This window comes from Lepisma saccharinum, chromosome 1 (genome assembly GCF_977018435.1).
Source record: "Lepisma saccharinum chromosome 1, izLepSacc3.1, whole genome shotgun sequence".
Taxonomy (NCBI): Eukaryota; Metazoa; Arthropoda; class Insecta; order Zygentoma; family Lepismatidae; genus Lepisma; species Lepisma saccharinum.
The window spans coordinates 63,079,089-63,092,835 of record NC_139229.1 but is presented as its reverse complement, the minus strand read 5'-3'; the positions used below and the strand labels follow the sequence as shown (position 1 = coordinate 63,092,835).

Sequence of the window (13,747 nt, the reverse complement as noted above, 5' to 3'; positions counted from 1 at the left end):
TCTGGACAAAAGTATGCAACCCTAAACTAGCTAAAGCATATGCATAAAATAGGATGTAGAGTACAGCATTATTCATGGATGGTGATGCATGCATGTTTAAAGTGGAGCAGTTAAGGTGTCATGCTGTCTCCGTAGGGTATTAGCAGTTTTAGCAAGCTATCCTAGAGAAAAGTGAATGACAGTGGCAACCATGAGTCTGTACCGGCTACATATCTAACCTATCAAACAAATGTATTCTTATTGTAATTAGGAAAGAGTGAAGCAATTTAGTAATAATTTACTAGATAATTCCAGTTCAGTTTAGCTAAGAAAAATACAGTTTTCATGAACGACAATCCATAAAAAAATAGTTCCATTTACTGAAAACCAATTCTATCCAGTTAGGACCAGTTAGAACCAGTTCTCAGACTGAAATTCTTACTGCAAGATCCTTGAGAAAAAATGTGCAGAACAGACCGTTGGTTTTTCTGCAAGAAATTCACACGTAGCTCTCCCTCTAAGCTGATAATAATTAACTTTCGATCCACGTTTCTTCTCCCTTTCCCTGTCTCTTCCCCTCCCCCAACCCCTCTTATCCTGTTTTGATTTGTTCGTAGTTCCGTACGGAAGAACTAGATGAAAGCTCTTCCAGTTTGTTCCCTTTCCCCTTTCCATCCCCGGGGGAACAGTTTATAAGAAAATCCAGCCACAATACCTGACACTTCCCGCACACCTGATGTTTTTCCCAGGACACCCGGGACGAGGGAAAGAGAATTGTTGGGGGGGGCTTTCCTTGAACAGCTTTACCGAATATCAGCAAGATCAATTGATTGATGTTGCTTGTTTGCTAAGAAGAAGTTTCTTAAGTGAAATTCCCTGACTGCACAATCTTGTTTTTTTCTATTTCTTTCTTTTATAAATGGCTTTGCGTGCCAGAACACAATTTATTTTTCTCGTCCCTTCTCTCCTCCTCAAACGACAGTGGAACCAAAATATTTGTTGTGACCCAGTTTGAATATGTTATCGATTACGTCACTTTTTTTGATTTCCAAATCACAGCACTCTAGATGTGGTTTTTGGTTATAGGTTTCTTTTTTTTTCTGACATGAGAGAAACTTGTACGTGTACGTGTACGTGTTTGAAGTTCGGTTTTGATTTTGCAACCGATCTTGCTCAAGAACATGCTAATGTACAGTTTATTTTATTTTTTCCACGAATGTTGGAATAGATTTACCTACCTCTACTTTAAATAGAAGTTTCCAGTGACGCCACCTGAGAGTTATGTTCGGGTGGGCTAAAAAAGTGGACGAAATCTTTTCTGTTGAGCTTTGCTTCATAGGCGTAGTTTCGTCCGTCCATTTGATGGGGGGTTAACCAGTGCTAACATTATGTATACTTTTATGCATTACGAAAATTATCACAAGCATTCTTGGGTAACAGGAGACCCTTACTTCACCTTATCCAAAAGAAATGAAATTGTGTTGATGTCGAGTGTCACTTTATGAAAGGAATAAAATAACACATTTGTTTTATAGAATGAAGAATTTTAACTAGGTATAATATTAGCGGGTCATGGTAACGAAGAAATTATAATGTTCCAAGACATTTAAAAATGTTAATGAAACTTCGCATTTTTCCTAATTTCACAACTGACAACCTTTACACTAATTACGTCTCATGCCTCCCCGATGGCGCAGTAGTAGCGTCGTCGCCTTGTAATCAAGGGGTCCCTTGTTCGATACCCGGTGGAGGCATACAGTGGTTCGGTCCAGTAGGTCCAGTCCCGATTAGCCTTAATGTGCATAAAGTGGACTTAAAACACAAACTCAATAACAAAAATAATTACGTCCGTATAAGTTCATGAATAATGTCATGTCAGTCCACTACAGTTTCTCTTTCTATGTTCAAGAGTGCTAAGGAAGAAAATCTGTTTTGTCCATGGTTGATCTTAGCCGTGTTTTAATACGTCTCATTGCAGAAAAATGCTGTTCAGCTGCGACCAAAGACACTGGCCATGATGAATTTTCGACAACTTCTCTTTCCTCAATTATTTTGTGCATGTGCCTCGTGCATTTGGAGGGGCTAGTGTCTACTTCTGGGGAGGGGCTAAGCCCCCATAGCCCCTATCAAACTATGCCTATGCTTTACGTCCATGGTAAGGCTGCAAATATTATCTTGTTTCTCTCTTTTTATCTCTCGTTCTCTCGTTCTCTCCTTCTCTTTCCTCCTTTCCACCTTCCTGGTTATTTTTTCTGGAATGAAAAGGGTACCCTTCGTTGCAAGGGCGTCCTGAGATATCTAGAAAAAGTTTATGTAATTCGAAGGGTGAAATTCTAGCGATATTTTATTACAAGGAATGTTGCTTTCTGCGATTTACACGCTGTCAGTTGCAGCAATTAACTGCCATGACCAACAAAATAACGAGAGAAGTTTTTAATAGAGACATTAGCATCATGTTGACTGCTGTAACTAGTGGTCTGCGTGACGGAAAATGTTTTGTCGGGACGGGACTGGGAAGAAAGATTAATAATTATGACGTTCTGAAAATTTCCCAGTAAATTTTCGTGACCTGGAATTTTCGAAGAAATTCGAAAAGCAAAGTAAAATAAAACAAAGCAAAAATCAGTTATTTTTCTTTCTCTTCTTCTCTTCTTTCTTTTTTCTAATTCTGTCTTTCTTATTCTGTCTTTTTTCCTCTTTCTTCCTTTCCATTCTCCCTCTATTTCTTTCTTTCTGTTTCCTTGAGTATCCAAACTTTGTGAAGAATCCGTTATTTTCTTTCCTTTACACTGAACGATAACATTTAAGCACGAGAACATTTCGGATAACATGGTGGCTATATAGACCTTCTCGTTGTGGTACCGGGTTCGATAACCAGTGGAAACACATATACCCTGTCCCACCTATCTCTGGGACACATAAAGTCAGAGAAGTGGGGGAAATCAAGTGAGCAGAGCCAATCAGTACACGCTGCTGGTAAGGGTGGTAACCCCAGTCGCTTTCCTATCCTTCTTGCAAGACGTTCCTCTCGCGTCAATACTTGTTTTCGATCACCTGCTCCAGAGATAGTTGGGACAGAGTGTAGTGGTTCGGATCCTACTTTAAACTGTATGTTCAGTCTCGATTAGCCTACGAATAAATTGAATTAAAAAAAAAACGAAGACAGAGAAAATACGTCACCATTTGTTTTAGTGATATAATATTTATCCTCATTAGTGCTTAGTGTAGCCAAACATTGCTAAAATTTGAGCAATTGAACTCTTAAGAAATTAACGGAGTACTGTACAAAGTATTCGTTTATAAACTTTATGCCAATAATATTTTTTTTCAGGAAAACAGCTCGTTTAATAAGAAAACATTTTGTTGAGCTTCAGAGACAGTGTACAAAGAAATATCTTGTAATGTAGTGCGATATTTTTTACCGTGTGGATTGATATCTTTTTCTAATGGAGTTAAGTTACAGATAATTGTTCTGAAGCATTGAATGTAAATGCCACTCGATTTAAAATGAGAATGCTTCAATGTCTTCTACATGGTAAACTGTAGTATCATTTTTACATTCAAATTTATGTTGCAAATATTAAGAGAAGTAAATGCATCAAATTTTATTTGATGTACCAGAAACGCCTTGATTGTTGCACTAAAGCGTGTATTTTGCTCGATGCCAAGATCAGGTTTACATTTTGATGCATTTATCTTTATAATTTTTTAGACGAAATGCATCTTATAATGCTAGTGAGTATTTCTTTCCATGTCGATCTCTGTACTTTAATATGCCACTTGATGCATCTTTCTCGATGATGTACTCAAACATTTGGCCTGAGCTACAGACTTATGCATATTTTTATTTCAACTGATGCATTTACTTTTCTATGTGCAATAATTACAAAAAACTCACCAATACGGCGTTCATCTTTATGTCCATCATGTTTTTGACCTCTTGAGCCATTTCCCGTATAAGCAATAATCCGTCCTTCCTGATAACTTCGACATCATGATTCTTGTATTTCTGTAAAAGAGGAACAAGTATTGAGTGAGATAGTACTTCAATACACCAACTATGCTTAATACAGAACTAAGTGTCTTCCTTTTCGAAGACATTTCAAAGAACAGATCACACTAGGTGTTGACATGGTAATGAGTATGGGGGGGGGATTTTTGTCCGTTTTCCTCTCTTTGTACAGTATTTCAACACATGCTTTAATGTCTTAAAATCGTTTCTTTTTAGAGCATCTTCATAGTGCATATTTTGAGGTTTCAGGACATATCTTGCATAGTCTCGCCTAAAAATGCCTTTGTTGGGCATCTTTTACATTGCTTTCTTTCGCAACTTTGACTCTCATCAGTACAGTCACCGGCAATATAAATGGGACACCTGGATCCTGAAATACTAGCTTTCCTGCAAGACCTAACTCTACGGCGGGGGTAGAAGTTGCCATTTAAATTTTGATATTAAAATTAACTTATCGCCGTAGAGTTAGGCAACATACATAACGTCTTGCAGGAAAGAGTGTATTTCAGGATCTAAGTGTCCCATTTCTATTGTCGGTGACTGTACATTCAACATTTTTATTGCCGGTGACTGTACATTCAACATTTTCATTGCCGGTGACACTATAGTCAACATTCTTATTGCAGGTGACTGTACATTCAACATTTTTATTGCCGGTGACTATACATTCAACATTTTTATTGCAGGTGACTGTACATTCAACATTTTTATTGCAGGTGACTGTACAATCAACATTTTTATTTCCGGTGGCTGTACATTCAACATTTTTATTACCGGTAACTGTACATTCAACATTTTTATTGTTGGTGACTGTACAGTCAAGATTTTTATTGCCGGTGACTGTACATTCAACATTTTTATTTCCGGTGACTGTACATTCAAAATTTTTATTGCCAGTGACTGGACATTCAACATTTTTATTGCCAGTGACTGTACATTCAACATTTTTATTGCCTGTGACTGTACATTCAACGGTGAAAGAAATGTCTGTCGCCATTTTCCTACGGTCTGTTTTCTGCAATGTGGTGTCCATAAATTAAGATGCTATTTAAGGGCATATTTTGACATATTTAGCCATTTCTACGTGATAGAGCATATTTTGATGGATTTTCGGTCATATTCAGCATATTTTCTCTTTTTCAAGAAATATACAGCCATTTTCAAAGTAGATTCGTTACTACTCCCATGTTCACTCGAGGTTTGTTTTTTTACTTCAGAAAAATCTTTTTCATTTTTATTTGAAAATTTACAGAAAGTATTCACTGTGCATTGCAACTCAGGCCCCATAAAGTGAACTAAAAATAGTTCGTATGTGAAAATATTTCAGCGTATGTTAGATATGTTGATGTTTGAAACAGTCCATTTATAAGAGCATTTTTTTTTCAAATTATAGTGCATATTTTGTAAAATTATAGATCATAAGAGCATATTTTATTTTGCATATTTTGGTAATTTTTAGGTCATAAAAATCGTAGCCCTGATCATCAGCATAGCTAGGGGTCAATCTTGAGGAAGTGGAGGGAAAATCATGCACCTCAGGTTCCAGGAGGTTAAAAAAAATACTCTTAACTCGTAGATTTCAATAAACTTGACAATTTGTGGGGAATGCTCCCCTTGTCCTAAGTTAAATCTACGTACAGTCACCGGCAAAAAACATTGGACACCTAGATCCTGAAATACTCTCTCTCCTGAAAGGCGTTATGGGTATTGCCTAACTCTGCGGCGTTGGATAGAGTTTGCCATTACCCCTTAAGCGGGGAGCCCGAGTTGTGCTCGGGCATTTGAATTTGGCGGCTTTTTGTGCATTTCAGATCCAGTCAATGTTCCCGTAGCGGGGAATTATTTTCTTTAAATGGATATGCAGTAGTACATACTTAGATACATTTCGTTTTTACAGTTTTGTACAGTTTTCTGGAATGTTTGTGTGTTCATTAACCTTTCTCTCATTTACAAGACGTGTAATGTTATAATGTTATAATGTTGTCCAGAGTTATGTGCCCTCTGGGACAGGAGCGGACTGGGGGCTACACACACACTCTCACCCACTCTCTCTCTCTCTCTTTCTCTCTCTTTCTCTCTCTCTCTCTCTATCTATCTCTCTCACTCTCTCTCTCTCCTTCACAATGTAGTGAGACAGTTTACTTTAAATTATGTGTGCAGTAGTTTCAATTCCCATTTAGGTTTAAGTTACTCTCTCTCTCTCTCTCTCTCTCTCTCTCTCTCTCTCTCTCTCTCTCTCTCTCTCTCTCTCTATCTATCTATCTCAAAAACAACTCCACATCGGATTCCACATAGTGTACACAACAATACCCGAGAACAATTCGCGTTATCCGATCTGAAGTTGGAAAACACTTTCCTGCCCGAACCTAGCTCGGGCAACCCACTTGTAACTCAATGTATAAAATCGAGACACCCACTTAAGGGGTTAAAAATTTGCTGTTAAAGTTCACTTATCGCTGCCTAGTTAGACAACGCCTTGCTTTGCTCTGCTTTGCTTTGATTTAATTTATTTTACTTTGCGTTTTGTGCTTCTTGGCTAATTTGCGAAGATGGGGATGAATGATGAAATGATGAAATTGATGAATGGACATTCACAAACAACCAAGCCCGACCGGGATTCGAACCCGGGACCCTGGGCGTCGCAGCGCGATGTGCTAACCACTCGGCCACAGGGTCGGGCACAACGCCTTGCAGGCAAGCCAGTATTTCAGGATCTAGGTGTCCAATTTTTATTGGCGGTGAGTGTACAACATACTGTAACCAAGTCCTAGAGACAGCCCAATACACTAAATCTAGATGTGGATATTACCGTGTGAGAGTGCGATGTGTGTAAGATCAAAAACCACCACCATTCAATTACATAATAATACATATATTCTGCTGCTATTCTACCCTCACTTTCCACAGGTTGAACTGTCAACAATTCAGCCTGTAGAAATCCTTTTAGAAACACACTTGTAAGCTCTACAATGACTTCTATCTTTTTCTTTATCATTATTATTATTAGTATTATTATTAGATGAAGTTTGCAGAGGGTGCGGAAACGAAAGTAAGGGGTTTGCAACCAATCCAGTAGCGTACGCAGGATTTTTCTTCGGTGAGGCTGGAATTGTAAAAGTAAATATCACATAGCTGCTTTCTATGTAGGGGTGGGATTAAGTAAAGTGAAATACAATTACCTTTAAAAACTGTTTTAAAAGTTGTTCAAAGATAAAAATGATATTCGTGGTCATTTTAAGGGGAGTTTTAGTCATTTACAGCTTTCATTTAATAATTCTGATTATCTCGAAATTTAGGGAGGGCTCCAGCCTCAGAAGCTTCCCTGCTTAGGTCAGTGAACCACTCCCTAGAGTCTCCCCAGCGTCACATATACCAGGCACAACTAATAATCGTGTAAACATGAGAACCAATCATTGCTCGTTCCCATTGTTCTTTGTATTTCGAAAAAAAAAACAGATATTATTCGAATCACGACAATAATTTGGTCGCATCGGAAATGAATCATTGTTGTAGGCTAACAGAACGAATAACACGGAAAAAAGTAATTTCCACAGCAAACACAGGGAAAAAGGGGAGAAACCACAGTCAACGAGATCATACGCTTCCGCTTGTTACCATAGCAACCCCTGCAAAGGGAGGAGGTAGCCTCTCTCTCTCGCTCGCTCTCTATTTCAATCCTTGTTGGTATTGTCCCTCCGCAGGAACCGTATCGAGTGGCATTTCCTGACAAGCAGGGAACAGGAAACAGACGAGTGGTTGTTTTGTACGAGAGGACCATTGCACGAACCGAGGGTCTTCCAGTGGTGGACGCCTGAGCATTGGCAAACGCGCTTGAGGTTGGGTCTTTTTTTGTTGGACTTCTCAGTTCGTCAACACTTGACCCTGTTTTTCTGCGTGATATTATAATTCTTTATTCTCAACGCTCTCTATGAACTGGGTTCGGGAGCGGTAAAGTTATTTCGAACACATCCACCGAACAATTACTTCGATTCTGCGATATTAATTTTCCATTTAGTTATTTAAAGCATTAGCCTAACTAAGTATTAACTTACACTAACTCATACTATTAATAAGCGAAACACCGCATTAAAATAATAATATAACATTGTAACTAATTTATCTTCCCAATTTCAATACCATAACATGTCGGTCGAACTTACAAATTTTATTATCTCATGGCCTGTTCTTCATACCTGAACAAATCGTAGTTAAGAAATTCTAAATCTGATACTACATAAATTATGTTCTCATATCATTGTATTGCATTGTATTATTGTATTTCATTGTATTATTGGATTACACTGTAACTAAAATTTAAATAAATTGAACACATAAAAATGGGGGAACCAAAATTCGGGGAAATTTATGCCCTAGTATGTATTTGTAGCAGGAGCGTATATTCCAGGCTAGCTATGCTATCTGCGAAGCCTGAAGCCTAGAAAGTAAAATAGTGAAGAGAAATCTGTTAGAAACTGTGTGAATTAAGCTGATTTGAAAAAAAAGATAATGGCGATTCTGAAGTTGGCAACCTGAATTCTTAGGAGTTGACAACCTGAATTCTTAGGAGTTGGCAACCTGAATTCTTAAGAGTTGGCAACCTGAATTCTTAGGAGTTGGCAACCTGAATTCTTAGGAGTTGGCAATCTGAATTCTTAAGAGTTGGCAACCTGAATTCTTAGGAGTTGGCAACCTGAATTCTTAGGAGTTGGCAACCTGAATTCTTAGAAGTTGGCAACCTGAATTCTTAAAAATTTGGATGGCAACGTGGCTTCCTTGAAGACGTCAAGAATGAGCCTACAGCCTAGTCTTCTCCCTTCCTCCATAGCCTAGGACAGATGTCATAGTGTGCTAGTCCAGGTCTTAGACTCAGCATACGCCACTGATTTGTAGACACCAGGGCATCAAACGCATATCTATGAATGTATCCAAGTGGAGAAGGGGGGTTCCCCATTGTCTAATTTTCATTTAGTGTGCCGTCCAACAAAAACACAACTGTTTCTAGTCCAAAACCATTTCATTTAATATAGTCAACCAATCTCACAGAAAAAAAGAACCGACTCTAGTTCTCGCCCACTTCCTTCAAAGAAAGGACTACTTTCGATTCACAGCCACTTCCATAGGAACTGGTCTCGGCTCTCGTTCATTCCCTCCAAAAAACGGAACAAGGGTGTAAGGGGTGACACTCTCAGAAGACTCCTAAATGTCAACCTCTCTTTCACCGGACTGCATTTTGCAGACTAACGAGGCTCTGGCGCCTTGAACTACAACCAGCATAATCCTAGGTGTGGGGCTCGTCTTGCGTCGTCATATGTTTGTGATTGTCCCGTCATCCATCATAATTACAGTACCATCGCCATCGGCGCGATTAGCCAAAAGTTAATAACCAACCACTCTCACCAAGAAGGAGATGGTTTTGGTTCTAGTTCATTCCCTCCATGAATCGTAACAATTTGCAATTCACTATTATTCTCTTTTTTCCATCGCTAATTTTAATATTCTCATTGTTGTAGCTAATGAAAATGAAGAGATAAGTGTGAAATCAAAGCCATTTTATAATGTATACAGTCAAGAACAATGAGAATGGGGCACTTAGATTCTGAAATACTCGCGTCCCTGCATGGCGTTGTGTGTGTTGCCTAACTATACGGAAATGGCCGAACTTTCCATTCAAGATTTGCTATTGGAGGTCTCTCATTGCCGTAGATAAGTAATGATAGAAATGTAGAAACACAGGGGAAAGCGGCCTCCCCCATGGCGCAGTGGTAGCGTCATTGCCTTGTAATCAAGGGGTCCCGGGTTCGATACCCGGTGAAGGTACAAGTGGTTCGGATCCCACTTTAAACTGTAGGCCCAGTCCCGATTAGCCTTACTGTGCATAAAGTGGACTTAAAACACCAACTCAAACCAAAACCACAGGGGAAAGGTAAACACACACACACACACAGAGAGAGAGAGAGAGAGAGAGAGAGAGAGAAATAATATATAGAATCAGACTTGAGACAAGTAAACAAGGAAATAAATCGAGGGAGACGGAAAAAGGAAGAAGGATAAGTAGAAGAAGACAGAGATCCAGAGGAAGGAAGAGAGAACGATAATGAGAGAATGAAGGATGATGGAGAAGATTAACAGGAATTAAAAGAAGATAAAATGATGAAGGGTAAAATAAATATATAAACATGGAGGAAAGGAAAACAGAGGAAAGAGAGAAAAGGAGACGCTTAACCACAGAAGAGCCCACCCGACAATATTTTGCCTTCCCTCACCCACCGGAACAAAATTATTTAGCTACATCACTGATGATAGAGAGTGATCTTACAAACTTTCTGATCCGAGGGAATCGAAATAAGAAAAAGGGGGACGAAACGTAAAGTTTCGTTCAGAAAATTCCCATTCCTTCCCTGCTCGAGCAAGTTAAACTGTTTACCGCATCAAGGAGCTCAGAACATTTATACGAGGATTATTACGAAGCCACCAGACGCACATAATCTCGTATGAAACTATTTAAGCACTCGTCCCGTATGTATCCCTAAGGCCCTTTCCTAGTCCCAGATTAACTTCCAGGTTCTCATTACCCCTGTTGTGGGATCGCCAGTTCCACCGCGCCTCGCAGACAATGGGGGGACAAAATTATCCCTTAATTGAGTCTGCTCCCCGAAATGGGCTCGACGGAGAAAACCTCCCTTGTCGACTGATTTCGACATCTACGTAATAATATCCGGCCCTCCGTGATGGAATTGCGTCTAACCTTGTCCACGGCGTCCTCTGTGTGTCGTGTTCACTGTAGCACATCGTCGTTGGAGATTTCTGCAGGCTCGAGACCGTGGCTTCGTTGCAGACATGAGCAGGGAGTCGTAACGTAACGAAATGGAACGGTATTTTCAATTACGGTTTCCGTTACGTTACAACCAGAAACAGAATAACTTTTTTCGTGAACAGAAACGTTACCTCAGGTATATGAACATTACGTTACAGGTGTGCATAACGGTACCGAACCATAACTGATCTCTAAAGGAGTAGGTCTTCACGTGACACTTTAACGTTACATCCATTGCCGGCAACCAGTAACGTTACAGGGTAAGAAAGAGGTTCGTCACGTATTGACTAGTAACTTTAGTGTGTGTGGAAAGTGATAGTAACGTTACAATTAACCAGTAACTTAATTGAGGTCACGGCTGTAAAAACGTTACACTCCTTTTTTCAAAGCAACAACGTTATTGATAGCTGGTATCATACAGACGTTCCGATGTGCAATACCGTGTCCGATGCCGTGTTCCGGAGAGAATAACATAGGTCTTTCGTATAATTGTGCTCGTTACTTTTGTAACGTTACAATTCTTTTCCTCCAAAAAAGTCTGTTTCGAAAAAGTGATACACATATCCGTTACGAATAGCAAATACCGTTATCGAAGGCGTTTTCGAAGAAGCCTCATAATTATGATCGGCAGCATACTAACATTACAGTACTTTGACCCCTTGAAAGTCACTAAGTTATAATACGTATTTTCGTTTTGGATGTCAGTGAAAAAATTAAATTGTAAAACAAAACGTTTGAAAACATCCGTTAACAAGATTCGGCGTGACAAAAGTTCTGGTTATTGGAATTTACATATTAACTATGTATTTATCACAAATAGGTATATTTATTTTCTGCATACTTAATCGCTTTATGTGAATTTGTTCTAATTTGATTATTTATGCTAGATGAATTTTAACATGTTCGTTCACTTGATACGATAGCAAAGCAAACGTTTGTTGAGGGAAAACGTTTATATCTATCTATCTATCTCTCTCTCTCTCTCTCTCTCTCTCTCTCTCTATGTTTACATGTATTACATTTTTTTTTTAAAAAAATACAGTTGTTTGGCGATGAGAATGATTCGTGCTTAGATTAAGTTGCTGAAGGACGAAACATAAAGGACCAACCATGGTCGAGCCAAAAAATCATCCGTGCCACGCGTTCGTCCACCTAAGCGAGAGGCAAGCTTTCTCCTATCGGAAGACGAAAAATAATTGCTTGTTGCGCGACCTTGAGAAGGCGAACCGAACTGATAGCAGCAGCACCATGCAAAATCTGAAAATCTTAATCCTGAAACTTTGTACACGTGACCGTCGATCACGAAGCATCCGAGTAGACAACGCCTTGGGGCTATATGAAAGGCACTTTTGGCAAGTAGAAAATGCGTAGAAACGAAATGTTAGATGGAATTGTTGTACGAAACAAACGAAACCGCGTTTGTGCAACTGGTCTGTAGCTAGACAGGGCCATTGGACTCTCAAGAAGGCAAGAATTGTATGGAAAGTGATTCTCAAAACTAAGCGAATAAAAGGACAGTATATTTTATCATTTACAAGGGCCCTCATCCGCTTACAATTTTGAAAATTACTTTCAGTCTTCTTGGACAGGAGGTGCATTAAACTTTTTGGTGTAGAAACAGACAGAACACCCGCCTACCTACCACGTTTGAAAGAAGGGCATAGACAGACAAGAAAGTAATTTTCAAGAACGCAAGAACAGCAGTCGACATGGACATTGAGCAACGTGTGATTGAGAAATACAATCGGAACAAAGGACAAGATTATTCAAGAAACAGTAATTTTATAAAACTTCCTATCATTAACTCAAACTCAGTTCATCCTTTTATCCTCTTTTGTTTGTTATACTTTTGTATTATTCATGTTTTATATTGCTTTTCTGCCACTTGTAGATAATCGCGACGATGAAGATGAATGATGATCATATTAAATCTATGAAGGGATGCTTACAAAAAAAACAGCCATGCCCAGATGTCTACTCGAACTTGAAATGTTTGGTACCGAGTGTATGAGTGGATCACTAAACGACTTCGGCCTTCGAGGCTACGGTTTCAGTTGCAACATGCAGTATAATTACGTTTCTACTACTCTGAATTGACCAAAACATATGGTATGTATCCTTCATTTTACTTAAAAAGCCCCCTTGATACATGAGATACTACAAATAATTTCAGGCATACCCTCGAATTCTGATTGCCTGGTCCTTTTTTTTTAACTAAGTAATGAAGTGACGTTTATATTCATATTAGGCCTACGACTAGCTCGAACTAAAAACTCTTGTGAAATACTGTGTATATGTTATCCTTGTGAAGTGAGGAACTTCATATTTTGCTAAGAAAATATGTATGAAAAATTATATTTGTAGCTACTACTTGAAGAATTCAAATTATTATTATGATGGAATTTCAACTTACGTATACTCTGCATATAATGTGTTATCGGAGAGGAGTTTTTGTCTCGCAGTCAATTTATTTTTAGTTGAGGAACTCGAGAGTAAGTTGGAAATATATAATGACCCACGTTGCGGTGTGCTGTTCGATCAATCAGAATTGGAGTGAGAGAAATCTGTAGTTAACTTCATTCAACACGTCAATTTGTAACTGTGAATGCAAGTTTTCTTTGATTTAGCAGGAAATCAGTCTGCTATTGTTGTAAGTAATAAATGGAAATATATATATATTTTCTGCTCGAGTAGGAATCCGCAGCCGTTATCCAATCAATCAGTTTCTGTGTGTGAAACTTCTGTCTAGGAAAGCTACATACAATTTGCTTTTAATAACAGCAGCTTCATAATAACCTATCCATTCTTGTCATGCCAAGTAATGTTTGATTTTGATTTGTTATATTTAACTTTGGTTTTATGCCACTTTTGGCTAATCGCGAAGACGAGGATGGCTGATGAAATGACAAAATTGATGAAAGGACATCACAAAGAAAATAATG

At 38.7% G+C, this 13,747-nt stretch overlaps 1 protein-coding gene across 1 annotated transcript in view; it reads right to left on the bottom strand.

The window, feature by feature from the left end:
• Positions 1-13,747, bottom strand: part of stol (voltage-dependent calcium channel subunit stolid) — a 309,278-nt gene that overhangs the window by 128,866 nt on the left and 166,665 nt on the right. The window contains exon 3 of the mRNA XM_083132012.1: positions 3,878-3,988. Coding sequence (XP_082988138.1) covers positions 3,878-3,988 — 111 coding nt within the window. The remainder of the gene's footprint in view (positions 1-3,877; positions 3,989-13,747) is intronic.